This window comes from Trichinella spiralis (genome assembly GCF_000181795.1).
Source record: "Trichinella spiralis strain ISS 195 chromosome Unknown Scfld9, whole genome shotgun sequence".
Classification (NCBI taxonomy): Eukaryota; Metazoa; Nematoda; class Enoplea; order Trichinellida; family Trichinellidae; genus Trichinella; species Trichinella spiralis.
In genome coordinates, this window is record NW_003526948.1 from 5,783,541 (window position 1) to 5,809,666 (window position 26,126).

At 36.0% G+C, this 26,126-nt stretch overlaps 9 protein-coding genes across 9 annotated transcripts; 7 read left to right on the forward strand and 2 right to left on the reverse strand.

Moving 5' to 3' along the window:
* The first annotated feature begins 2,876 nt into the window (after positions 1-2,876).
* Tsp_10516 (acetylcholine receptor subunit alpha-type deg-3) lies at positions 2,877-5,633 on the forward strand. Its single transcript, XM_003372210.1, has 6 exons — positions 2,877-2,964; positions 3,029-3,198; positions 3,282-3,436; positions 3,492-4,096; positions 4,902-5,095; positions 5,187-5,633. The coding sequence occupies exons 1-6, from the start codon at positions 2,877-2,879 to the stop codon at positions 5,631-5,633; spliced, it is 1,659 nt and encodes a 552-aa protein (XP_003372258.1).
* Positions 5,634-6,017: 384 nt separating this feature from the next.
* On the forward strand, positions 6,018-10,030 carry Tsp_10515 (mucolipin-1). The gene is made up of 15 exons (XM_003372211.1): positions 6,018-6,086; positions 6,637-6,734; positions 6,783-6,964; positions 7,373-7,547; positions 7,644-7,782; positions 7,855-8,046; positions 8,116-8,281; positions 8,357-8,456; positions 8,553-8,746; positions 8,811-8,929; positions 8,999-9,145; positions 9,216-9,323; positions 9,395-9,517; positions 9,589-9,717; positions 9,872-10,030. Exons 1-15 carry the CDS (start codon positions 6,018-6,020, stop codon positions 10,028-10,030), a joined length of 2,100 nt encoding a protein of 699 aa, XP_003372259.1.
* A 691-nt stretch (positions 10,031-10,721) lies between these two features.
* Positions 10,722-11,027, forward strand: Tsp_10514 (conserved hypothetical protein). Its single transcript, XM_003372212.1, has one exon. It carries the CDS (start codon positions 10,722-10,724, stop codon positions 11,025-11,027), a length of 306 nt encoding a protein of 101 aa, XP_003372260.1.
* A 30-nt stretch (positions 11,028-11,057) lies between these two features.
* On the forward strand, positions 11,058-11,552 carry Tsp_10513 (putative L-selectin). Its single transcript, XM_003372213.1, has one exon. The coding sequence runs from the start codon at positions 11,058-11,060 to the stop codon at positions 11,550-11,552; it is 495 nt and encodes a 164-aa protein (XP_003372261.1).
* A 686-nt stretch (positions 11,553-12,238) lies between these two features.
* Positions 12,239-13,776, forward strand: Tsp_10512 (conserved hypothetical protein). Its single transcript, XM_003372214.1, has 6 exons — positions 12,239-12,346; positions 12,437-12,529; positions 12,591-13,047; positions 13,130-13,305; positions 13,384-13,630; positions 13,658-13,776. Exons 1-6 carry the CDS (start codon positions 12,239-12,241, stop codon positions 13,774-13,776), a joined length of 1,200 nt encoding a protein of 399 aa, XP_003372262.1.
* Positions 13,777-14,104: 328 nt separating this feature from the next.
* On the reverse strand, positions 14,105-14,656 carry Tsp_10511 (conserved domain protein). Its single transcript, XM_003372215.1, has 2 exons — positions 14,361-14,656; positions 14,105-14,141 (listed from the first exon to the last, which is right to left on the reverse strand). Exons 1-2 carry the CDS (start codon positions 14,654-14,656, stop codon positions 14,105-14,107), a joined length of 333 nt encoding a protein of 110 aa, XP_003372263.1.
* A 1,255-nt stretch (positions 14,657-15,911) lies between these two features.
* On the forward strand, positions 15,912-17,488 carry Tsp_10510 (conserved hypothetical protein). Its single transcript, XM_003372216.1, has 3 exons — positions 15,912-16,009; positions 16,185-17,187; positions 17,360-17,488. Exons 1-3 carry the CDS (start codon positions 15,912-15,914, stop codon positions 17,486-17,488), a joined length of 1,230 nt encoding a protein of 409 aa, XP_003372264.1.
* Positions 17,489-18,420: 932 nt separating this feature from the next.
* On the reverse strand, positions 18,421-19,072 carry Tsp_10509 (conserved hypothetical protein). The gene is made up of 2 exons (XM_003372217.1): positions 18,967-19,072; positions 18,421-18,722 (listed from the first exon to the last, which is right to left on the reverse strand). Exons 1-2 carry the CDS (start codon positions 19,070-19,072, stop codon positions 18,421-18,423), a joined length of 408 nt encoding a protein of 135 aa, XP_003372265.1.
* A 1,067-nt stretch (positions 19,073-20,139) lies between these two features.
* Positions 20,140-20,448, forward strand: Tsp_10508 (hypothetical protein). Its single transcript, XM_003372218.1, has one exon. The coding sequence runs from the start codon at positions 20,140-20,142 to the stop codon at positions 20,446-20,448; it is 309 nt and encodes a 102-aa protein (XP_003372266.1).
* Positions 20,449-26,126: the final 5,678 nt, after the last annotated feature.

Consider the following 26,126-nt stretch of genomic DNA (forward strand, 5'->3'; position numbering starts at 1 on the left):
AAGTAGTAATAATTTGCCGCAGGCGAATGGAACGTTCTCAATTTATATATTATACGATGGAAAATAGCGATTAGAAAAATTCTGAGCTTGCTCTCTTGTTTACTCTTCAAATTGGAAAACATTTTAAAACACCCATTCATATACTCAATGTGCTTTCATCTATTAATAACACTAAAAATTCACCTCAATTAATGAACATCAACATTTTAAAGTTATACGAAAGTATTTCAATGAACTTTTCATTAAATTTAAAGAAATAAAAATTATTTTCTTAAGCCATTCAATTCATCAATGAAATTATTTTACTTAAATAAAATATTTTGCTGTAATTTTTTCAAGTAATTTTTTGGACATTAATTTCCTGTGAAAGAAACAAAAAATATTTCCATTGGCAAACCATTCACTGGAAGTTGATCAAAGTTAATCAAATTATGTAAAATTATTTTACACTCGAAAATTGAAACGCGATGATGCAACAGAACAATGGAATGAGGAGGGCAGTATTGTATTTTTTTTTTCATGTTTCATTCTTTTTTGAAAATTCGATGACAGTGGTCAATAAAGGAGAAGAGAGCTTGTATTTTGGTTCCACTTATTATTTGCATTAATAATTGACATTTTAATTATTGCAATAAATGAATTTTGTTGCTTAGATCAGGTCATAAATATTTCGATTACTTTGATTCAGTGGTCATATTTTGATCACTTTCGAGGATGCGTTTCACATTAATTGCTCTAATGTCAGTTCTTCTGACAGAAATTTTAAAATTTACTCTGCCTACTCCTGTAATTGCATGCTGCTCAGTTCTTTGTCCAGCAGATCCACTGGGAATGACCTTAAACGGATTTCTCAAATTTATTGATTTTTCATGAACGTCTGCGTATAACAGGCGATTAATGTAGTGTTGTAATTATCATCGCTGTTTAGCAAATACTGAAATATTGCCAACAGATAGATGAATTTGAAAAATTTCCTCCACACTTGCAACTATCAAATTCAAATGGAACATAAATCTCAATACGACATTCATAAAAATTGTAGTATTTCAACAATTCATACCACAGCTATTACCACCACCACCACCACCACCACTACGGTCACTACCGCTACTACTAGTCATCACTACTACAGTAATTTTTTGGAACATATTTATAGGTATGTGCAAGTTTTTACTGTTTTTATTTTTTTCAGTGTTAATTTTTAATATATATGAAATGAAAAATAGAAATTTATTTATTCATTGAAAAATATCAAAATTGGTCTATTGGCTTCTTTTAATGTTTGCTTATACCAGTGTTGAACTAGATGACTTTATCATATGCAAAACATATTCATTTTCGTGTCAGTTCTGCTCTTGTTATCAATTCTTATCATCATATACATTATGCACGTTGATTCAAATAATCAAAATTGACTACACTAGCAAATTATCTTTATCATCAAAAGTTTCTAATTTTTCCTATTTCACATATCAATAAAGTTCAATTAAATTTTTTTAAACAGACAACAGTCATTTGAATAACCAACCCTTGTTTATGTCAACTTTTTAATTCTTTGTATATTGAAAAACAAAATTAAATTATACAAATATTTCAATTGGGAATTTTACACTGTATTAGCCTAATGACTGTTAAAGGCATTGTTGTCATGCTTGTAGTAGAGTAAACTGAGATAAAATTAATTTTACGTAAAAAACACATAAAATAAAAACACTTTATTGCTATGCTTTGTTAAATATAACTGATTTGAGAGAGAAAAAAAAGTTTGCTTTGCGCATTCCACATTTTGTATGTAGCACCTGTTTATCCTTGTATTGCTGAACAATATGTTCAGGATATGCAATTGTTACAGGAGCTTATTGTAATTGTCAATTTTCTCATTGTGCACAACGAATCTGCTTGATAACAAATAATTTCATGCTGTTCTCTTTTCTCTCATTTGCATGATTGGTTGATTTTTGAAATTTGTTTATAACAAACAAATGGGATTGTCGAACGTTTTAATATTCATATTTTCAAGTTGCACAGGGGAAGATGATATTTATTTGCATTTTGTAAAATACAATTAACACTGGTGATGAAAAGAATTGATTTTCAACTTGGCAATAATATTGTCTTGGAATGAAATCAGTTGTCGAAATTTAAATAAATCCAATGAATAGAAACGATAAAGCAAAAGCAAGGCGGTCACTTTGTCACAATCCAGTAAACGGCAAATGGTAGCTTCTCGTTGATTAGTTCTCAAATGAAAATTAAAACTCAAAAATTGGCTGACAGTTCAAAAAAAAATAATTCAAATTTATCACTTTGTTACAGAAATTCATTAATAAATAATGAATAAATTTTCAAAGTTCCAACAGGGCGGATGAACAGGAAATTTTTTTTTTGACTCAATAAAAAATCATTTTTTTAATTTCAATTAAACAAATTGAAAGTGAAATGGCGACAATTTGAAATTTGTCATGTGGCTGCCTTTGTAGAGCAGCTTGTAAGGTGATGATTAAGTTGGCAACGACAGCTAACGACATTCAGAAGCTAGAGACCAAGCCGACACGCTGAACTTGTTGCCAATTAATTTGCATCAGCCATTTAAAGCATTTGAACTGTGTGTAAAGAAATAAATAATAATATTGACTATTGTTTGCATATATATATATATATATATATATTGTATTTTCGTGTATTTCCCTTTTCTTTTTCCTTTTTATGCATATTTCAGTTTGATAAATTTAACACTACGTCATCTTCATTTTTGCCAATTGTTGGCTTCCGTGACAAACTGATTATCAAAGCTGACTGTTGGTTGTACTGTCCGTACAGACGACAACAAAACACAGACTGTCCGCTTTGAACTATTTCGCTTATTTCTCAACTTTATGAAAAGCACAGAAGCTTCAATGCATGCAGTATTTTGCAACACCAAGTTGCCATTCTTGATCTGCTTGTTTACCGTTGTACAGCTCGGTAAAAACTTCTCCACCGCTGATTTATTCAACTTTTGCATTACTCAAGCGGTTGACAATTTCAGATTCCACTTTGAGCACTGCTTCAACTACTTCCACAAGCGCGGATGCGAAAAGATTGGTGGAAGATCTTTTTGACAAAAACAGTTACGACATTCGAGTCAGACCTGTGATTAAAGATACTACACCGACAAATGTCACAATCCGCATGAATTTGTACATGATCAGTGATATTGTGCGTTCTTTTTTCAGTTTTTTTTCCTTTTATCAAGCATCATTAAAAACTGAATTCATACGATCGATGAGGCTTTTTTTCAGGATGAGAGAACTCAAATTGTTCAACTGTATATGTGGACAGTGCAAATGTGGCGAGATGAATTTTTGCAGTGGAATCCTGACGATTATGGAGGAATCAATTCCGTAGTTGTGCCTTACAGTATGATCTGGCTTCCGGATACTTATCTTTACAACGGGTAAAGTGGTGAATCTTGCTCAAAACAGCACCAGTTTTGTAGGATAAGTTTTCAGAGTTGAAATGGAATTGCAAAAGACTGAAAGAAGAATAAGCGTCATTTTGACAATGGAAAACTCAAAAGCGGATATTTTGTATTTGAAAAATTCCTCCAATTCTGTTGCCAGAGCGTTGGTAACATTTCGCTATCCTGCCATTTACAAATTTACCTGCTACATGGATATTCACTATTATCCATTTGATTGGCAATTTTGTCGAATGACGTTCGGCTCTTGGATGTTCGATGCCACACATTTGGATTATTTTCCAATCGATGAAGATGTATATTTAGAACAGTACATTGAGCACAGCGAATGGTCAATAATTAGCTTTAAAATGAAACGTGTTCTCAAAGATTACAAATGCTGCGTGAATCCGTTCAGTCTTTTGTATGCGGATCTGATTCTCGCTCGAAAGCCGTGGTTTTCACTGGTAAATCTAATCATACCGACCGGCATCATCAGTTTCGTGTCGCTGTTTGGTATTTTCTCACCAACTACTACCAGTGGCGATAGAACGGAAAAAGTCAATCTAGGAATCACAACTCTTCTCACAATGTCCATTCTTCTGCTTATGGTATCCCAAGAGATGCCCACCACGTCTGATTTTATTCCACTTATTGGTATGAGAAAAACAAATATTTTTTTAATTTCTCATTATTTAAAAAATATTTCAATGAGTTCATTTTCTAGCTAAAAATAGCAAGCAAATGCATATGCTTTTATTGAAGTTTCAAATTAGTTGATATGAAGAAGTCAGGATAAATGTGATAATGTAAAATGCAATTTGTGCTTCAATTTCGAAGAGAAATTTTTAATTAGAATTCATATGCAGCTCATCATCATTTTGTCAATAGAAATTAATAATTGATAATGATAATGCTTGATTGCTTTAAAAGTTCAATTTAACACCGTCAAGTAAGTCTTTGATATTACTCTTCACTTCACTTACTGTGAAATTAATCATTTATGAGTCTCATTATTATTATTATTATTTATTAATACTTTTATAAATTGTATTATTTATTTTTTATTTTGTAAATAGAAAAATTACTGTATTCGAATTTCCTATTTGTAAATAACATTCTTGTGGATTTTTCAAATCAACTTTTATTATGTTGGATTTGATCAATGGATTCTTAATCAAAATTTATCTCGTAAATTTTCATAAAATAAAATAAAATAAAATAAAATTACATATTTATTTTATTAAACAATTCGTGTTATTTTATTTGCATCATTTGTTTTGAAAGTTCAAAAACATTTTCACTTCATTATTTATTTATTATTTAATTGCATTTAAATGTAGACGTGAAATATAAATTTAGTCTACAAAGTTTATAAATTAAACGAACTTGCTTTATTTTCATTGTATTTTGTTGTTAACTTGTTAATATTTATTCGAATTGCACTTTTACAATTGTTTAGGTTGGTTTTATTTGAGCGTTATTATACTAATTTCATGTGCAACATTCCTAAGTACGATCATCATTGAGGTGCAGCTTCAGGCGAGATATGAGAAAAAAATTCCAACCTTTTGGCGGAAATTGATTTTTGGTGTAATTGCTAACAAAATATTTATTACATTGCCTTCGAGTATTAAAAAAAAGCAAAAACAAGAAGTATGTCGCCGTTTCTGCTCACTTTATTGACCAATTTTACACTTAATATAGTCATTTGCTTATGTAAATTTTTTGTTTGATTTTTCTTCAGGCGGCATTTCATCGTGACGCTTCCTTGGCCAGGCATGATCGTAATTATCCTGTAACGTATATTCCTGAAGAGCGTCATTCGAAGAGGCAACGTTTGACAAGCTTGCTGAGGCAAAAAAACAGCGACATGATAGAATCTGATTATGAAAACTTCCAGCAGAGAATTTCCAAGCTTCGGCAAAGTGAAGAAGCATACCACAACTTTGCACCGGACAGCTTGAGCGAGCAAGTCTGTGAAGTGAAAGGCAAATTGAGAATCATTAGCGACTATTTGAAAGCTCAAGAAGCTCAGAGAGCATTAAAATTAGAATGGGACTGTTTTGCTACAATTATTGAACGACTTTTGATGATACTATTCATATCGTTGTCATTGATGGTAACGGTGGGAATTGTAACTTTTGGCATGTACAAAGGATCATTCGTGGTCATTCCACAAGACAACGACTAGTCAAAAAGCGAATTACATGTGCAACTGCAGCAGATGTTGGAAATTTTTTTTTGAAACACAAATGCAGAGATCCAATTACCAAAATGCGCAAGTTGTACGCAGCATATGCTGATTGATCTCAGCAAAGTTTCATTTTATTAATTGCGATCTTTATTTATTCTTCACGCTTGCAACCATGATTGTTGGTGGTTTTTATTGAATTGTAAATTTATTTGTTTATTTTTTTTCAAAAAGAAAAATATAAACTGACATTAATAAATAATAAATAAATGATTAGCAAAATTTTCTGACAAAAAGTAATATAAAGAAAAATATTAGACAACTTTTTTAAACTGAATAAAGTAATGCATGCATCATCTATCTTTGTGCACATTTCCAAAATCAATGTTAAGTCAAATAGCAATGAAGGCAGCATTAATCAGACAAATTATTTATCAACTAAAAGCAGTTAAAGTAAATGTTCGTTTATAAATATATAACAAAGAACATTAAAGCAAAAAGCACAAAAGATATAGCAGTTGTGTTAAAAATAAATATTTTTTAAAAGATACTTATAAAATTTTGTTTAGTTGTTTTATTTTGTTTATAAATTATGAAAATAACAATTTTAAATGTTTTCATAAAAAATTTTTAAATATTATCATCTATATAATTTAAACCTTTTAATCAGATTACTGTAATGAATGATACTTTTTATTTACTCAAGTAATTTAAAATTGTTGTCATTATCTGGTGAAAAAATATTTGAATTTGAAATTTTCTATTGAAAAAATTGAATTTTGAAATATATAAATTGTGAAATTTATTCAAAATGAGCTATTTTGTTCTTTTTTGCTGTTAATTGTTTTCCGTTTCTCGCCTTGTGATGGACGTTCCAAGGCATTATCATTCTTTGGCAAGACGGCAAAGATTGGAAGAAAGTGCTTCGTCGATTTCTGCAGTATAAAAGATTGTTAATTTGATCCGGTCAATTGCACTCAACGATGTTTGTTTTTTTTTCAAGGATAGCGACACCGAAAATTGCTGTCCATCGAGTGGAAATTTTGACGAAACTGAAGGCGACAGAAATTCTCTGGAAGAAGTTGCACTGCAACGCGATGCGTATGCTTTTTATTCAATAATATTTTCAAATTAATATTTTGCATGAAGATTGGGATTTTTTTCCAAAGGTGATATACTTGCTGCATTAAGATTGACTTTTTGGAATATTTTGTTTCACTGGTCAATTTGTGTTGCATGCTCTTCGATTATCATGTGGCTTCGTGCAATCCACCGTTGCTGCACAGTGTTGCAATTTTCCAATCAGCAAACGCTGATTCATAAATTGAGTGGTTTTCGAATTTGAAAGAAAAATGCGGATGTTGTTTCATTTCCAAATGGAAATGAATGGTATTTAGTGAAAATTTCGTTTGAATCATTTGAATTTTCATCATCTTTTCATCGTGCTCAATTTGAATGTTTCAACATAAATATACGGCAGACAGCAAAAAAGAACGCTGTGCAGTTTATAATGTTGAAATTGTAAATGTTATGTAAATGTTTTAGTTTATTTTATTCTTTTTTTTAAAAAAAATTTCATTCATCAGTTTGAAAAATGGTGTTTGAAGCGTATGCGGTTGATTCATGCGACTGAATTGGTGATGATGGGAATATTTAGTTTCGGTTTCTGCTTCTCAGAGCGTGCTTCTGTTTGTCAATATTTGACGTGAGCAAAAAATTTTCAATTTTCGATGAATCAGTTTTCAACTGCATATTTTTTCGCGTTGAATGGAGTGCGGAAGTTTCCCATTCGATTGCTCTGAATTGTGCACCAAAAGGTTGTTGTGCGTTGTTGAGTTGTGAAATGGCCAGGAGTGTCTCTTCCCATTCATTTATTGAGATGTTTTCAAATTTAAATGATTACACGTTGCAAAAGTAATATTAAATTTGTCCTTGTTTGTTTATTTTTTTTATCTCCCCATATTTTTTGTTGGAATTATTTATTGTCTTTGCTTTTTTTTATTTCTCCAGCAGAATTTCTGAAGAAGAAGAAATGCGATTGCGTTTGCGGTTCTTTTTCATGAATCCGTTGCAAAAATGGTCGGTGCGGCATCGTTTGCCGTGGAAACTGTTGCTGCAATTTGTTAAAATCATTTTCGTCACACTTCAAGTATGTGTGTGGGAAATTTCTTTTTTTTTCACCTTCTCATTAGTGATCATTAATTTGCTTCTTGATCAACAGCTTGTTTGTTTCGGCGATATGCGCATGGGTCATGTAAATTTTATGGAAGAATCGAAAACAAGTTTGAGGCATATATTTTTGCAAGACTGGGATGCGGAACGCGACGTCAAAGCGTATCCACCAAACAGTGGACCGTACGCAATTTATTCAATGGAAGAATTTTATTCGCAGCTTACACACTCCGTGGTGCAGGTAATGGAAGGATTTTTTTGATTTGTTTTGTTTGGTTTGGTTTTTATTAAAAAAAATTTCTGTTTTCAGTATTATCGTTTGAATATGACTACGTTTGGCAATTACGAGTACAACAGTTCATTGGTTGGCAAATCGGCACATTATCCGCCGATGAATTTTTGCTTGTATCAGTATCGACGCAGTGATATTTATTTGCTCAACGTCAGCTACGTGTTCGATACGACCGTTTTGAAAAGTGATTCACTTTAGCATTGATTGATTATTATTATTATTTATTGGTTTTATTTTTGAATTTTATTCCATATTGCAGATTGTGTTGTAATTGATTTGAAAAATGACGAATGGTTGCGTGATGATTTTTCCATTGAACCGTTGTTGCATTCGAAAAACATGTCCATCCAGCGTCGCAAGTTGGTCTTCTTTTCTCATTGTTCTGTTATTATCGAAATAAATATACTATACTTTTAAATATTAAAAAACAATTTTTTTATTCAAATTTTGTTCAGATTCTTAGCTGCGGAATTGTCATTCTATTTGAAAACGGTCTACATCCGAAGGGCGTCGGTCAGTGATCTGCCGGACTGTTTTCTTCTCAAACCGATCGTACGATTCGACAATGCAATGCACACTGGTCAAGTTGTGGTCAGCTTGGACGTCACGGCACAATATTTAAATTGCAAAGGAGAACTCTATGCTCAGGGTGTTATGATTTGCTTTGCATTTTTATTCGAGATGGAGAAATAATAATTCTTTTTTTTTTTCAGAAAGTGGAAGGTGGAAAAAAGTGTTCATGGGACTTTTGGATATTTTTGTGATGATTGTGTGCATTTTGTCACTGATACTCTGCATACGAGCTCTGCTTGGAGCTCATTTTTTGAGAAAAGTACACACACACACATAGAGGCGCGTGAGGGAATTGATGATAATTAATGCTTTTTTTTGATATTCACAGGATACGATAGCTCTTTTTGAAAAACTCGGTTTGAGAATTACTGTCAACGATCAGTTGCAATTTTTAAATCTTTGGTACGTTCTGATTGTGGTCAACGACATTTGCATTGTATTCGGCACCGCGTTGAAGTTAATCTTGGAATACAGGGTAATTTCATCTCTTCCATTTTTTCTTCTTTAATATTTATCACTTTTCCAACTGTTTCGTTTCACTTCAGGTCTTCGACTCTTCATTGCTCACCGCTACTGGTATGCTTCTTGGCATTGGGACACTTTTTGTCTGGGTTGGCGTTCTTCGCTATTTTGGTCTCTTTTCTCAATACAACGTGAGTAGTGGTGAACACGAGTGCATTTGTAGTTAATAATAATAATAATATGATTCTTATTATTATTTCAGATATTGATACTTACGTTGAAACGATCAATTCCGAATGTTATGCGATTCATGCTTTGTGCCAGTTTTCTTTATTGTGGATTTCTATTCTGCGGTTGGATTGTGATTGGTCCCTATCATTTGAAGGTCATTTATTCAATAAATACATCTATTTATATATTCCCGTGTGATTATGAGTAAAATCAACTTCATTTCAGTTTCGTTCTTTGGCCATAACTTCATCGTGTCTTTTTTCATTGATAAACGGTGATGATTTGTTCGCTACGTTTACAACTACATCCGATCAAAATCAAACCGTCTTCTGGTTCGTCGTCATCTACATCTACGTTTTCATATCTCTGTTTACATACGTCATTTTGTCGTTGATCATATCGATAATTATGGATGCGTATGAAGTTGTAAAAGTGAGTAGTAATAAAAAGGGGAATTTCATATCCATTTCGAATCACACAGTAGTAGTATTTTGTATTTTTCGATCAGGATCGATATTTGTTCAAAGAAGAACCGTCGAATTTGATTCGTTTCATCAACCAGTGCACCGACACGCCCAACACTGGCAGATATCCGAGAACAGATTCGGCGGTTTTTTTGCGCTGTTGTCGAAATATTCGAAAATTGTGGACCGGAAGTGGCCGTTGAAAATGTCTGACCAGGTGATGAAGCGTCGTCTGCATTTTTTTTTTAAAAATTATCCTATTCGCCCCAAATTTCCGAAGCCGATTGATTCGTTTGATTCGATCGCCAATTTTACATTTTCTCTGTTCTGTATGTCTGCAATTCACGTTTCTTTTTGTTCAATGATTTCAAAAAAAACCGAACAAATGAACGAATACTTTTCTTGTTGTATAGTGATTGTTAGATTTGTTTAAAAGTATAAATTTTATAATTTAAAATCTTTTTCTTGTAGTTTCGTTTTTTTTTCTTTTCTCCACACATTTGGCAAGTGTTAATTGAAAGAAAAAATAAGACTGATCGTTGTTATTTGGTTTTTTTTTGTTTTACATGCGGATGCGGGGACGTGGGCCTTCTGGTCGGTTTGCATCTGCTGATGATATTCTTCTACCAGCAGGGTGATGTTTATTGTCTAGTGTAGTCAGTTTGTGGGCTTGTGGTTAGTTAATTGAGATTGTCAGCGCTTGATTTAGTGCAGGAAGTACGCAGCGCGAGTGACCACCTGCGGTGGCCAACTCTGCACCTACCATTCCATTATTCAATTGAAGAGGAAGAGGTCGGGTCATTGAGGGTCGGTTTTTTCTCTTTCTGTATATGTGTATTTTTTTTTCATTTTTCATACATTATTACCCTGACCCTCATTATTATTATTATTATTATGTGTCGTCAACATCGACCGTTGTTCGGGTCGTCGAATTTGGCTGTCGGAAGCAGCCTGTGTGATTACCGGCTTCCGTCTTGCTTCTCTTCAAACCAACCGAAAGTTGACCCTGCTTGTTGTAATTGGTGTCGCCACTGTCCGGCTGTTAAACGTGCCGCTGACGAGATGTCCATTCCATTCATTCTGTCCAATCAACTGTCGTCCTCTCAGTGCGAGGTGTTGCTGCTGCTGCCGCTATTAGACCACTACTACCATAGCTGCTGCTGCTGCTGCTACTGCCGTTACTGCTGCCACCTCCACTGATTACTTTCGACCATTGAATTTTCGACGACAATGGGTGTGAGCCAGAGCACCGATCGACAACCTGTGCGTTCGATGTTCGATTCCACCAATGCGTCACTGTTGGAATGGTTGGGGACGGTTCGCCTTGGACAAGACTGGGAATGCTCGGCAATCATGGTCGCCAAAACTATCCCCTTGGATATGGAGAACCGCGGCACTGGTCGAAAAAACAACGGCGACAATTTGGTCGATGATCACACAGTGTACGCGACGTTGAAAACTGCCGACCTAACCCATCCGACCGTCTCTGATTCACTGTCGTTCGACAGCGCCTGTGGAAGCATGCCTTCCGACGCCACACCGTCGTCCACTGGTTCTCGTTGGGATCCTCTTTTGATGCGAGACGACTTTTCCGATTCGGACCAACTGTCGCCTACTTATGAATCTTTGAAAGGTATGAAGTGTTTTTATTCTATTGAAAATTTCACAACTGCTGGCTGCACTCGGCCATGTTCAAATGAGCGTAATTATGCCGTTTGCTATTGATGCCCAATTGCCAAAGTATACTCTCAAATTTGCATGAGTGATGCATTTTTTTTTCGTTCGTCGTCGTTGTTGGTACCGTGCTCAGATGTATCAAGCTATTATCATAGCGTTTTATATTGGTAAATGGGAAAAGTGGTTTTCAATTCCGGGCAAATTTCTGCAACTGTTTTTGTTATTCTATTTGGTCTGTTCCCAATGGTCCTTTGCATTGTCGGGTCAAGTGGGACTTGTCTGTTTACGAGCCGCGATTCCGAGTCTGCACAGTATCAAGTCAAGCTTCACAAAGAGGCTGCCAAGTGGCTCCGTGTAGCCAATATTGACACTGGGAAGTGAGCATTCTCAGGCTTGAATTCCACTTCCGCGAGTGGGTATAAGGGCCAGTGACCGATCGAGAGCCTGCAAAGTCAGACCATGGAAACGACCTTGTCCGTTCCCGAAAACATTCCCACGCTAGAGGAATTTTTTTTATTCTTGTTAAATTTAAAACTTATTTGTTTGTTTGTTTGTTTATTTGTTTTCTGAGAAAGCATTTCCCACTGTTGCATCGTTGCACATCAGCAGCAAGCAAATTTGCCCCCCCCCCTTTTACACACACACACACACACACATTCATGGTCTTTTTTGACAATTGTGAAATTTAAAAAGAAAAAACATTAATTTTAGATTATTTCGACTGTGTACTGGACATGTGCGTGGAAACTGATTTTGCTGCTTCCAAAGTGATTTCACACGACGATCAAAGCGACGCTGCAAATTTAACATTGCAAATTTGCACTTCTCGTTTGCGATCCCTAGTTACTAAGCTAATTTCTGTAATTCCAATTGTCACTTGCCTTTTCCACTTGCCACTCTACTTCATTTGTTGTTGTTGGTGGTAATTTTAGGATACGAGCAATTGTTTGCCATTCGTCGAAACAACAAGTGCCCATGCTCATGCAGTGACGCTTACTTCAGCCATATACGACCGCTTCTCAAAAGTATCCCAACTGGATCATCATCGATTATGCCACATTTTTTTATATGCATAGGTTTTTTTAGGCAATTGTCGATTTCTGGATAATTGCCAGCAAGCAGAAACGTTTCGATCGAATTTTGCTCTGTGACAGTTTGAGTCATTTTTTGAAACTTGTAAACGGTGGCAGTCGTCCATGTTTGTTAGCTGTTCGACACGGTGCCGTGGCGGCACTTTTCAAAATTCTCCAAAATTGCCGACTTGAACCCGAAGCGAAACTAGGCTTGCAATGCTTGTACGCACTTTCACAAGTTCAATCCAGCCAACCGCAGTTGAATTCGGTAAGCAGACGAAAAATGTTAAGCAAAATCAATTATCCCACATTTAAGATTAATGGCATGGAGGTGATATTGAAATTGGTCGTCAGTGGACCTGCGAAAGTTGCACGCGAAGCAGCTCGTCTGTTGGGCGTGGTCGCCTGTCCCAGTCACAGTGTTTGGCTTTATTCGATGCCGTGCAATTTGCTATTTCAACGTTTGCTCGGTATGAATTGTTGTTCGATCGTCTGCAAACTTGGAAATGTCGAAATGCAACTGCTGTTCTGTTGTATAAATTTCATTTGCAGATTTATGCGATCACACGTTGAATCCCACTTCACTTTTGCACTACATCTCGGCTTTGGCCAATTTGACCGTCCATTACAAATCAACCTGCGATACATTGTACGAATTGAACGCTGTTCAACGTATAATAAAGCTCTACAATTGGGGACTGTGTGACAGTACAGCAATTCAATATCAAGTATGGAACAGCAGTTGCATCACAATTGCGAACTAAATAAATAAATATATGTACAATAATTTGCTACTATTCATTTAGATTTTGTCAATTTTTGCTAATATGGCCATTTCGGGTCATTGTCAGGTGCTAATTGTTCAAGGGGCGGTGAATTTTCTATTGCAAATGCTGCTGCTGAGACCGGTCGACGATCGTTCCGTATGCACAGAAATTCGCTACAAAGCTGCTTTGTGCTTGAAAAACATCGCCACCAGTTCTGAAGGTTTAAAAGCCATATTTTCTGCGAATGGTAAATTTGAAAAGAAAAAAAAACAACAAACAATAACAAGTATGTGTGTAAAATTAAATAATTTAGGACTACGTGCTGTTAGTACATTTTTAAAATTGTCCACGACCAAAGGTCCAGAACGTTTCGTTTGCAGACAATTGTTGGAACAGATGACCGAAAGTATAAGCAAAGAAAGCGTCTGTTAGTTGTCTCATTTTTTGGTATGCTTGTTTGCTTATTGGAAATTTATTTGATTTTTTTGATAATGAGCAAACAATTCAAGGATTACGAACGAGCAGGTACAATGTATGGAATTTCGAATTGTGTCGTCGTTGCTTGTGCACAAATTATTTATTCAACTCTTTTCAATTTTTGCAAGTTCTGTTATTCTGTTGCTTCAGTTGTATTTAATATAAAATTAAAGGATAATTTCCTTTTTCTTGCACATTCATACGACATATTGTTTGCTAGTTTCCCATGTTAAATATGATTGAAGTGAAGAAATAATTGACAACCTGTGAGAGAATGTGACTTTTAATTGACATTTAAAGCCAGTTTGCATCTGGTTTTACTGCAAAGTATATACTGTAATTGACAAAGACCAGTACAATAAATGAAGGTTTGAAATTGGACGTGTATTTCAAATTTGATTGTCAATTTTCGTCTACTTTTTCCCACTACAAGCCAACAAAGAATGGTATTATAAAATATTTTGAATAATTTATCAGTGATTTTTTATTTGTATTTTTTTTTTGGGGGGGGGTAACAATGCCGATCTAAAATATTGCACATCTTGCATGTTGTTGTTGATGTTGTTGTTATTTTAAACGGTTGTTCGATCGACTGCGTAATTTGTTGATGAAATTTGAAAATGTTTCTTTTTCCAATTATTTGTTCGTTTCCTCTTTTACAAAAGTAAAGAAAAGCAGGTACAGTTTTGAAAAGTGATTTGCAAGTTCTGTTGGTAGAATGAATGAATTTGGCAATGGGTTTGCTGGTTTTGAAATTGTTCGTGTCATCGTTGGGTGCAGTTGCAATGGACCGTCGCCAAGTATGTTTCGCTTTTCGCCCGACAAGTGTATTCATTGGTAATAATTATTCGCCTGATCGATGCCAGTTGTCTCAAATTGAACTGCAACCGACTGACGTCATTTGCTTTTTACAGCAGGAGAGGCGAGGCATGCTTCACGTGCGAACGATGGGCGCGTTCGCAATTGCGAATTGCAAATTAAGCATTAAAGTTTGCTTTAATTTTTTTTTCTTTTATGCAAAGCTTCTCCTGAGAGACAATTCTTACCATTACCGTTAGTTTATTTGGAATGCGTTTTTGAGCAGACGAAATTAAACAAATTTAAAAAATGTAATTTTAATTCTAATTTTAATAGGTTTTTTCTATTAATAGTTCGAAAAATGCACATTATATGTGAAATAAGTTGTTGTCGCTTGACAATGATTGTTCAATACTTTTGTTTCAAGTCATCGCAATTTTCACAACAAAAATGCTGCTATTTTTCTTGTTGTCGAAAAATAAACGTTTAATGTCATTGATTTAAATTTCATCCCTCTTTCTTTTTTGACGTGTGCTTATTTATCTTTTTAATTTTGCAATCGACAACACGTGCCTCGCTTGGTTGCGTTGAAATATTTTTGGAAGCAAAATGGAAGTAATAAAAATAAATTCGCGTCATTTTCGAAGAATTTTTCAAACGAAACGTCGACTACGTTCGAAAATTCCAAGTGGAAATAAATATTTTTCATCCGCATATCTCTTCCAGATGCGCACGTTGTTGACCAACAACATACGACACCAGCTGCTTTGTTTCGTCGTCACATTCACATTCACTTAGCGAGGATGTTTTTTGGGGGAAAATTTTCCAAAACAGAAAACAATCTTTTTCTACTTATATATCAATTGTAAAAATTTACGAAAATTTAAATAATTTCCATTTTGCTGTGTTATAAAAAAGTTTTCTTTCTTTTTCCCTATTGAACAACAACATTTCTATACCGTACAGTTGGGATTGCTGTTGAAATGCAAACTTTTATTAAATTCCAGCATATAGAACGCTTATCAAAAGTTGGATTCGATTGATGTTTCAAAATTCCATTTGCCAACTTGATTTGAGCTTTTTCCAAAGTTGTTATTATTGGAATTTACCAAGAAAAAGAAATTAATCAAAATTTCCACCATGTACTTTATTATTCATTGCGAACAAACATCATTACTGTACTACTATCATATCATAAATGGTATGCAAAAATTTTCATTTCACGTCAGTGGAAGTTTCTGTTGAAATTTTACTACTGAAAAGTTGAATGAACAACAACAACAGCTTCGAAAATGGGATTTGAAAAATCAGTTTACAATTTTTCGCATAACACTACAAGCCGGCCGGCTACATGGTCTGTCAGAGTTGTTTTCAATTTGGGTCAACGGCGGTAAGTGATTTCGACAACTTTCTCCTCCCACCTTTTTCCTATTTGTTTTTTATTGCCACACAGAGAGAAAAAAATAATAATAAAAGCTGATAATTAGCGAATCGGGAATATAGAAAAAACAAAAAAAAAATAGGCTGGTGTTCAGGTTGGTTCATCTAGTTTAAAAAAGATGAAGAAAAATCTGCTACTGGGGTCTTTCAACAGAATGTCAGTCCGAGCGCGCGTACGGCCTGTTCGTTCTGCTCTTGGGTTCCGTTGGCGATGAGGCGCACCTCGACCACACCGTCGGCACGACGGTGGCAGGCGAGCAGGCCGGATCCGGTCGTCCTGGCGCAGCCGGCGTCGACGAACTCCTGGCCCCGGCTGGTGTCGAAAGCGCACTGGACCACTTGCTTCTGTATCTGGTCACCCCGGCTGGTGCATTGGACGACAAATTTGAACTGGGGCTGCGAGCCAGCTTCGAGCCAGCGGGCGCCGGGCGGATGTTCGACGTGGTGACCGGTCGGGTCGACCGTGGCGCAGCCGACGATCGCGTGCGAGACCGACGTCCGGCCGTTCGAGTCGGCCAGACGTCGACACTGGAACACGAAGCCGTCGCGGTAGTATTTTTCGGCGTGGTGGAGGCGCCGGCCGCCGTCGGCAACGCAGCCTTTCAGTTCGGTGCGCACCGAGCCGTCCGCTTCGGCCGAACAGGCGTACCAGAAGTCGCCGACGGTAAAGGCTCCGCCGACCGGCACCGTCGACCCGTCGGCCGAGTTGACGCACGACTCGCCGACCGCCGTCACCGCATCGCCCCGTCTGGTGCAGCGGAAGACGAACGAACCGCGCCGGAACGGCGAGCCTACCGGCAGCCGGTTGCCGGCATCGTCCACGCAGCCGCGCACTTCCAACGACAGACTGTTGTCGCGTTCGACGCACGCGTACCAGAAGTGAGCCGACGCCGCCGTCGCGCCGGGTTCCATCCTCTGGCCGTCGGAGCTGATGCAGGCGCTGGGCGCCAGTTCGACGCTTTTGCCGTCGGCGGCGATCGAGCACCGCAGCTCGTAGCCGCCTTGGCTGGTCGTCTGGCCGACGGCGATCCGGCGGTTACCGCCGTCGCCGACCGCGCATGCGACCGGCACTCGTTGGCCCGCTCGGCACCGGTACCAGACGAAGCCGACCCTGCTCTCTTCGCCTTCGTTTCTGCAGTCGGGCGTGGTTGTCGCCGAGACGGTCCAATCGACCATGCCGACCATAAGCAGCAGCAGCAGCAGCAGCCGTGGCATCGGTGGCGGCAACAGTTCCCGTCGGCGCGGCATCTCTCACCGTGTGTCTGTCTCTGTGTCTCTGGACTATTCGGAATGACCACAGACGGACTGTTTTTGGCTTCAAACCTCGCTCGTTCGCTGGCTTCTTGTCACTTTCCCAACTGCTCGCGAACACGCTTCTCCGCTCACTGAACGTTGCCTGCGATTGTTCACCCGACTCACTGCTCGTTAGCCAGTTGCATGCCAGTTTCCAACCGGCCCGCCTCCTCTTTCGCACGCGTTCATTGGCCGCTAGGATTCGCGACTTGAGCGACATCTTGTGAACGCTTCTTTTCGCCGCTTTTTTCCCCTTCACCCTGGTTGAATCGACATTAAATCAGCGGCATTAAATTTCAAAACAACAACAACAACAAAATTACCATTTTATCAAACTAAAAAAATCCGTTGAAAATTTGACAACTGTTGATTTGGTTCATTTTTTCATTTTTCAATAGCAGAACTAACAACTTTTGTTTTTCTCTTTTAATGCAAAAGCACGTTCAAATTTATCAATGAATAATAATTTTTAACCGTTTCGAAAAATTTCGACTATTTTTCAGAGTGATTTTTCCCCATTTTTACAATTCAATTCAAAATTGTGATCAAAAAGAAAAAACAAAGTTGCTGAAAAAAAATAGCTCAATTTGGAACAAAGCATTGATTTGATTGCATTTTGCAATCGGCGAACAATTTGCCGGTCACAATTGTTTTGCCCATGGTTGAAAAGTGGAAATTTCCAAGGTAAGAAATTTATTGGGCTTTTTTCTTTCCATCTCTATCCCAACTGATATTAGAAGAGCCAAGTAAAATGTATGAATGAAATTTGAAATAGCAGTCAGTGAAAATTATCAATAAATTTTACTCATCATCAATTTTTTTTAATCAAAATATTCTGTGTATAATTAATTTTTCTTGAAAAAATATCTGTCTGTAAATTCTCTGTTATGCAAAATTGTTGCAGTTGAAAAATATTCCCAACCGTGCAATGTTATCGACAATTTCACTCTCACTCACATCTGTCACGTCTGGCAACACACTTTTGCGACTTTCGATAAAAAAATTAAATTTCTTTTTTTTTAAATTCATTTTGATGTTCAAAAATAGCTCAAAATGTTTAAATTTTATTCAAGGTCTGATTGTTTTTCCCCGTTCAAATCGGGACAATGGTGTAAATTTGAATTGAGCTGCTAGCGTTCTCGTTCTTGTTGCTTTTGGGCATGCATGCTGTATGCAAAAAAAATCCATGCTACCTGGCGTGCTGTTCTCAATGATGTATACTGTTGTTGGACACGCGCTGATTTCTACTTGGCCCTGCACTGTGTGCATGGGACACATTTGCACAGCATCAGGCCAACCGGTGACATTTTGTTCCACAAGTAAAATCAAGGCAAATGAACTTGCCGTTTGTTCTTTGGCGTCATCAATTACTTGGTGTGGAAATTTTAATTTATTTCTTGTTCAATTCAATTTATTTTACAACTACAACAACAGTTGTTCTTCTCAATCTGAAACGGACATTGCCTTCATGCTGAAGGCAATTCCCATTGACGACCAATTTTTGTCCACAATTCTACTGACAATTAATTATTTTTACAAAATAATTTTACGCTTATCTAATTTTCGGGGAAACAGTGTGTATTCAGTAATAAAGCACTTGTTTGCTTAATTAACTTCGTTTTTGTGTGTGTTTGACCCGAGTAACGCTCACAAATTCTATGTGCAATTGCAATTGCAGGCTAACGGCATGCCGTAATTGAAGATTTAATAATTGTTGCATTGTAAAGCCATTGCAAATGCGGGGAAATGTGAACTTTTCAAATTAATATTTATTTACCTTTTACTGTTCCTATTGCTACATCGTGTCACTGGTGAACGCAAGCTCAAAATCCACCTCAGGCTGGGAAATCCATCCAAGTAGTTTATCAAGTCGCATTTAAATGGACATATTTTCTTAAGTGATTAAAAATATAGCTGGAAATAAATATGCACTACTTAGTGTGCTGCTTTTACAGTTTTCCAATTTTTTTTGCTAATTAAAGTATTTTTGAAGTAGAATTATTTAGAATGTATAAAATTCCAACATTGCAATAGAATTGTATCAATTGAAAAACATCCAATTAATGCTTGGTTGGATTTGCACGACAAATTTGCATTTTTCAAGCATTGTCATGCTAGAGAAGATTCACGAAATAACGACCAATTTCGTCGACATGTTTAATGCATGATGAACACGCTGTGCAACGGTTGTACGCTTATTAATTTTCCAGAAAACGTTGTATATATTTCAATATTTCGACCTGGTGATGTCATTCGCAGAAGCAGGCTAAATCTTTTAGCTAGTCGTGCTAATTTTCACTGTCAACCCATGTATGAGGTGCAGTAGAATGGAGTTCAGTTAGTTATTGGCAATGAATTGCGCAGGGACATTGGACAGAATGTGATTTGATTTGGTTTCTTTTTCTTAGTTATGCGTTGTTAATCATAATAAATATTTATTTTAATTGTGCCCAAAGTTTACCATTACATTATGAATGATGCGAAAGTGGTCAGTCATGATCATGTCCAATTGCGATAATCGTCTAGAACAGTGTTTCTCAACCAGGGGGCGTAGGAAAGCTACAGGTGGAGGGGGAGGGGGAGGCATGAGAAGTTAGAATTTTTAATCCTGCATAGGTGTTAGAAATTTGGTGTGGTCTACTTTGGGCTAAAGTTTTGCCAACTTTTCTTTCTGGTCATCTTAGTTCTAGCTTAACACCGTCAGCTGTAATTTCCCTTTGCACTAAAATCGTTTTTAGTTATTCAACTGATGTGACCAGAGACGTGAATAATTTCTGACAGAGACCCATGCACCATATTCATCCATCTCATAGAACAAAGCTGCATTTTGTCTTATTGGCGAATGCAAGCAAGCAAGGCGGTGAAAATTTCGCCCAAAGTCGGCCATCACATTTTATTTCCGCATTCTTTCCTTCATTCGACATCACGGCAACACCGACTTTTGTTTCACGTCTACATATTTTTGCTGTTTCAATTTTCAAGAGATTTTGTAATATCAGTGTTGAGAAATCTTTTCTCTGTACCTGCTCATCAGTGCTTAAACTTCCCATGATCAAAAAAAACATTGTTCCTTGCACAAAAACATCGTTGACGTAACGCTAGCTGCCTTTCTTGTTTTTCTCGACTGGGAACAATGGAATCGCAATTAAGCGGTCAAAAAGTCAGCGTCCATGCTCTATACCTGTCACAACTCCGGTGGTCAGCTGCTAACAACGTGTCAAAATGAAATGTTTCTGACAGCGCGGCTGTTCTGATCACCAGACCACACTCACAGACCACACTTCATACGCAGCACTGCAGCAGCTTAAGCGTTGAAAGCGACTTACGATACGACTACCTTATTGCCCACTGCCCCAAGAATACACAACATCGTCACAAATAGGCATTGTCAATACGCTCGTTAAATTTTTATTGTTAATCATTCAGGAATGTTTTACTGTGAAAATTAGCTTGGCTTGAAGCAACCATGGAGCAACAAATTGCTTTGCGTGCACAGAATATATACCGCACTACATTCCAAGGTGTTTCTCGAAAATTGCGAAATTTTATGGGCTATAGACTCGGTTGTTTTTACGAAAATCAGCAAGAGTCCTTTTTTCGAAATTTCTCTGCATTCACAATGATTATCGATAATGTTATGCAAAGTTCCATTAGAAACTACCGAATAGTTGTGGAATAAATGCGCTCTAAATTTGTCTACTGCCTATTTTAATACATAGAGAATTTGCCCATCAGTAACTCTCTTTCAACGGCAGCAACGACTGCCAGTTTCTTCTCCACATGAGACATTTTTGATAACGAAACGATTAGATGTCTACTAATTTATTGGTTTTTACGATCAATTGAATTCAATTTCTGAAATTTTGCTGTTAAATAATAATCGCTAACTAATCGTAATTAAGCGAATCAAAATGTAAGCGTTGTATTTGTTTACTTTGCTAAAAAGTAAACATTTCATTGCATCCAATCCCGTATACCATCATTGTCATTGATTGAGCTCCTGATTGATTCCACATGTGTGGCTATTTGATTGTACTTTCTCTTAGTAACAACGATGCAATTGCGATTTGCATAATTAGTATAACATGTATTCGCCCAGGGTGAAACTACATTACGAATGCTAGGAAAATAAATAAATTCACAAGTGATGTCAAACTATTGGGCTCATGCATAGTATTTGTTCGAATCTTCAGAGGAATCCACCAATTAAGTGCAGAAGAACTTATTCCATGCTTGTCAAAAACTGCGGCGTATCGTAAAATAATTATGTGATTACAGGAAGCAGTTTTGTGCCAATTAAAGGTATGTAAATTTTTAATAACCCGCAGTCTATGATTTTTTGAGAAATATGATAGAGTTGCCAGTTTAATCATTTGACATTTATAGAAGAGAAAAACCGGCATACTGCACGAAAATAGCTTTTCAATTTGATATTTTTGAATAACTCTTATTTGTGAATTGCAATCAATTAAAAAATTCATTGAGCAAAAGTTTCAAATTTTAAATGTATTTGTTTGCATAAATGAAACTCAGGAACAATTCTTATTGAAATAAATTCCTTTTTTCAGGTGAAAAAATTGATAGTCCCGTTGGAAAAACTAATGAATCCATTCCATATGTACGCTGATTTAACTTTTTTTATTCCTTTTTATTTCGACTGTCAAAATTCTATTTTTGTTTCACTATTTTTTGACATATCGTAGCAAATATGTAATTAAGAGCACTCCCGATAATTTGATAATAGTTAGCAAATAATCCTCTACCAATATATATATATATATATATATATATATATATCAATTGTCTTAATTTTTGGAGAAAAAAATTTCTCGAACATTTCAAAATATCATGGGTTACAGACTTGATTGTGTTTGCAAAAATTGGCGAAAAACTAGTTTTCAAAAGTTTAGAATTTTTTTGATTGCTATAGTTTCATATGGATAAAGGAAACTGTTTTATAGAGTTTCGATCCAAACTACCCAGTAGTTGTGGAATAAATGGCCTTTAAATTTGGCAAATTTCCCATCTAAGTACATAGGTCAGCTTCCTATTTTTTTCCAAATATCTCGAGAAATTGGCAACTCAGAACCGCTGGAATAGTGTTGTTGTACCCTGCTCATCGTTTCTGATCGATTGATGCCCCAAAGGAAAAGATTTTTGTTGGAAATGATTTTTTCGAAAATTGCAAACTTTCATGGACTATACACTTGGTTATTTTTACGAAAATCGACGAAAAACTTTTTTTCAAAATTTGGACTTTTTGATTGTTATAGTTTTAGAATGATAAAAATAGTGTTTTGGAGAAGTTCTCCTACAACTGCGAAAAAGGTCTCAAGATTCTGTAAGTGACAAAGAAAAGTCAAGAACAAATTCCATTTGAAGAAGGTATTTCTCTTTCCTCGATAAACCTACACAAATTCATTTTCTTTGCATACTGATTTACTCTCTATGTTTTACTTTTCTTCTTTTCTTTCCCACTTATACCACATTTTTCTGCCTTCGCTGTTTTTCGAAAAATAGCCAAAAATATTTTACATAAATTTCCACTTTTTGTGAGTAGTAGATGTTGGCAGTAATGAATAACATCGTTACGGATAGTTTCAACGCACTCTGCCCAATAATTTCGTTATAAATTGCCTCTAAAGTTAGCACATTGTGCTTATCTTAATATGTAGGAAAGTTGCCAATCTGTAACTTCCGAATCCGAAAGGCATCTAGCATACATGATTTTCAGCGAACAGCACTTTTGGCATTTGATTTGGATATGCATTAAAATTCAACAACAACGATTATTGACTGAACGTGTGTCCTTACTCCTACAGATTTTCGCCACTCACCCAATCACCTCAGCTAGCGCAGACTGAAGCTATACTTCAGGAAAACATGTAAAAAGCTATTTCTTGACTACTATGACAGTAGAACAATGTGGACATTCATTGTGACTTTTCCATTGATATCGGCCTGGTAATAGTAGTAAACTTCAGTTTCACTCTCAACGGAATCGAAACGTGTCGTTCATTTGAAATACAATTAAAATTCTTAATTTGAAAGTTATTCTATCACGTGCTTTAGACTGAAATTTTGTTTAAATGAAAAAACGGCACTATTTTATTCCTCTTCAGACTCTCATGTATAATAATACATGTACATGATAAATCTGTTGTATACTACATCCGCCCCTCTTTATAAAATAAACGTCTCTGTATATTTTTCATTAAATGATGGAATATAATTTCTTTTTACAAAACTGTGAATATGCACTATCGGTTTTATATCTACTCCATAATTAATTTTCTGCTGATATAATGTGGTTTGACCGCACAAAATTTCACAAGCAACACATTCTATCTTACGGCACCCTCAACATCAGTTTATACTACTCATCGTAGCATTTCAAGCATATTCAGATTTTCATGGAAGTGTCAGTTACGCAAGAATCAGGAAATATAAAAAAGCAGCTAAGGGCAACATTTCCTGCAGCAATATTATAAAAAATCGGTTGATTAAGGCTATAAGGGAAGAGATAGTAAGGGTGGCGGGTGGGTGACAGATTTGGGAGCTGAAATGGATGCACGAAGAGGGGAAGGGGGAGAAGAGGTTTTTAGTGTGTATGTGCGATTTATACAAGAATCAGACATGCAAGGTGAACGAATAAAACTCGTCATAGTGACAGCCATTCACACCTGGGGCTCGGAAATTTACGTATGATAAAGTAGGCAGAATTTTTGCGTAGATAGGTGCAAAATAGGGAAGCCGTTTAAAGAAAGTTCATCTGTAGCGGATAATGGAAAATGGTACCCGTTTATCAGGTTGGCCTTTTTGTTGCGCTGACGCGGGAATGTAAAGCTTGCAGAAAATCATTAGACGTCACGTTGTGCGCAAACAAGTACAAATGGCAACAATCACTAACGACATTAAAATATATCTGGAATTCAGGCATGAATCACAAAGCAATAAATTAAGTGTATATGAAAATCTGCAAGTATTAATCTAACTGATGATAGCCGGCTTGACTGCAACACAGCTTCAATGATGTCTGTGAAATAAATACAAGTCTTATTTTACATAAATGACGTATTTCTAGCAGACATTTTTATCTTACATGAGCACATAATACAAAGCATAAAAGAGAAATAAAGCAGATGGAAAGAGAAAAAGTAAAAACATCTTTTATAATATGAAGTTAAATTACACTTCAAAAATAATATCACGGAAAGATAATTAATAATTGAAGATACAGTAAGATGCATTATTTAAATTGCCAAATTAATGATAAGAAGGTTACTAAGTAATAGACAAAGAAATGAATGCATAGTTATTACTTTATTACGGTGGTGTTCGATAAACGGTGCCGCAGCGTAACCAAGGTGCGAGTGCAAAATGCTAGATTCAGGTGAAAATTTAATGCTGAAACTTATTTTCCTGATGTTTTGCTGTGAATGCATGTATATTTAAGTATTTAAGCACTTTTCAATTTGAAGATGCATAAAACTTGAAGTACTTTTAGAACAAACTTCTCAATTGCATACAGTTGAACATTGAAGGTTTTGAACAAATCCATATTTCAATTTGCTATTTTAGGTAATCGTCTAGATTTAATTGGAGAAGAAGATGAAATTTTCAATTTACACTTGCTTATGGCATTCAATTTCATTTTCAACTTAGCAGGTCGAATATGACAAAGCGTCTAGTGTTATCTATTATGCAGGACAGAAAAATACCGTTTTCAATGTAATTTTATTATCACTTTATATGTTTTTCTAAATTTTTCACAATGAAGACATTAGATAAATCAAAATTTTTATATAATTAATTATGCTTGGCATAGAGCGCAGCCAGTGTGCTCAATTATTGTTCATTTTTGTTGACATTATGTTCTAATTCATATTAGAGTAGCATGTCGAACTTACGTAAGCCGGTGTTTAACGCTACGTGCGCAGTGTCTGCCTTTTATGCAAATTGGGCGGTTTGAAAATTAACTTCATATTAGCAGTGCACCAGTTAAATAGACTATGTTGACTAACAGAGGCATCGACAGCAATGTTTGCACGATCTATTTTTGCTATAAATACTGAGCAATGTGTGTTATTAGATATAGAAAAATGTTATCTTATCAAACATGGGCGTTGTCTAGTTTGAATGCAAATTTGAGTGCAGTTTCAATTTGTTTGCTTTTGAGCTCATGCGTGGACTGCATATTATTTGTTCAACGAAATGAGAAATACGTTTCATACTTGTTAATCAGTAGAGATGAACTTTATGTAAATTTTCCTGAGGCTACTATTAGTTGCTCTAGAAACTCATTTCAAATGATTGTAGGCGAACGATGTGCGGCGAATGAACAATGGCGTTTTCAATGCGATGATGGACGAAGAAGAACAATAAAAACGGCTTTGTTTTTTTATTTATTATAACATTATTTCATTAAATTAATTATTCTACATTTAGATACAGAAGAATAGAAGATGAAAGTGGACGTCCAAGAGGACGAGGGTAAGTACGGTAAGTATAATTCTTTGAATTAGGCTAATTAGATAAATTTCACTGAGGAGTTCTTGAGTCTGTAATTTCTATAAATTCGAGCTGTAAGTTATCGAGCATTTAATTCAGATGTTTGTTAATTAGAGTAACTGGATATAGATCATGAGTATTATTATAATTAATTTGAGTGGCTTTCCGCATTTGAACGTTTTCACGTCCCATGCCTTGTCCAAGTTGAGTTTAACGGATCATTTGCCGAAAGTGACACTGGTTGAATAATTTGTCGATCATTT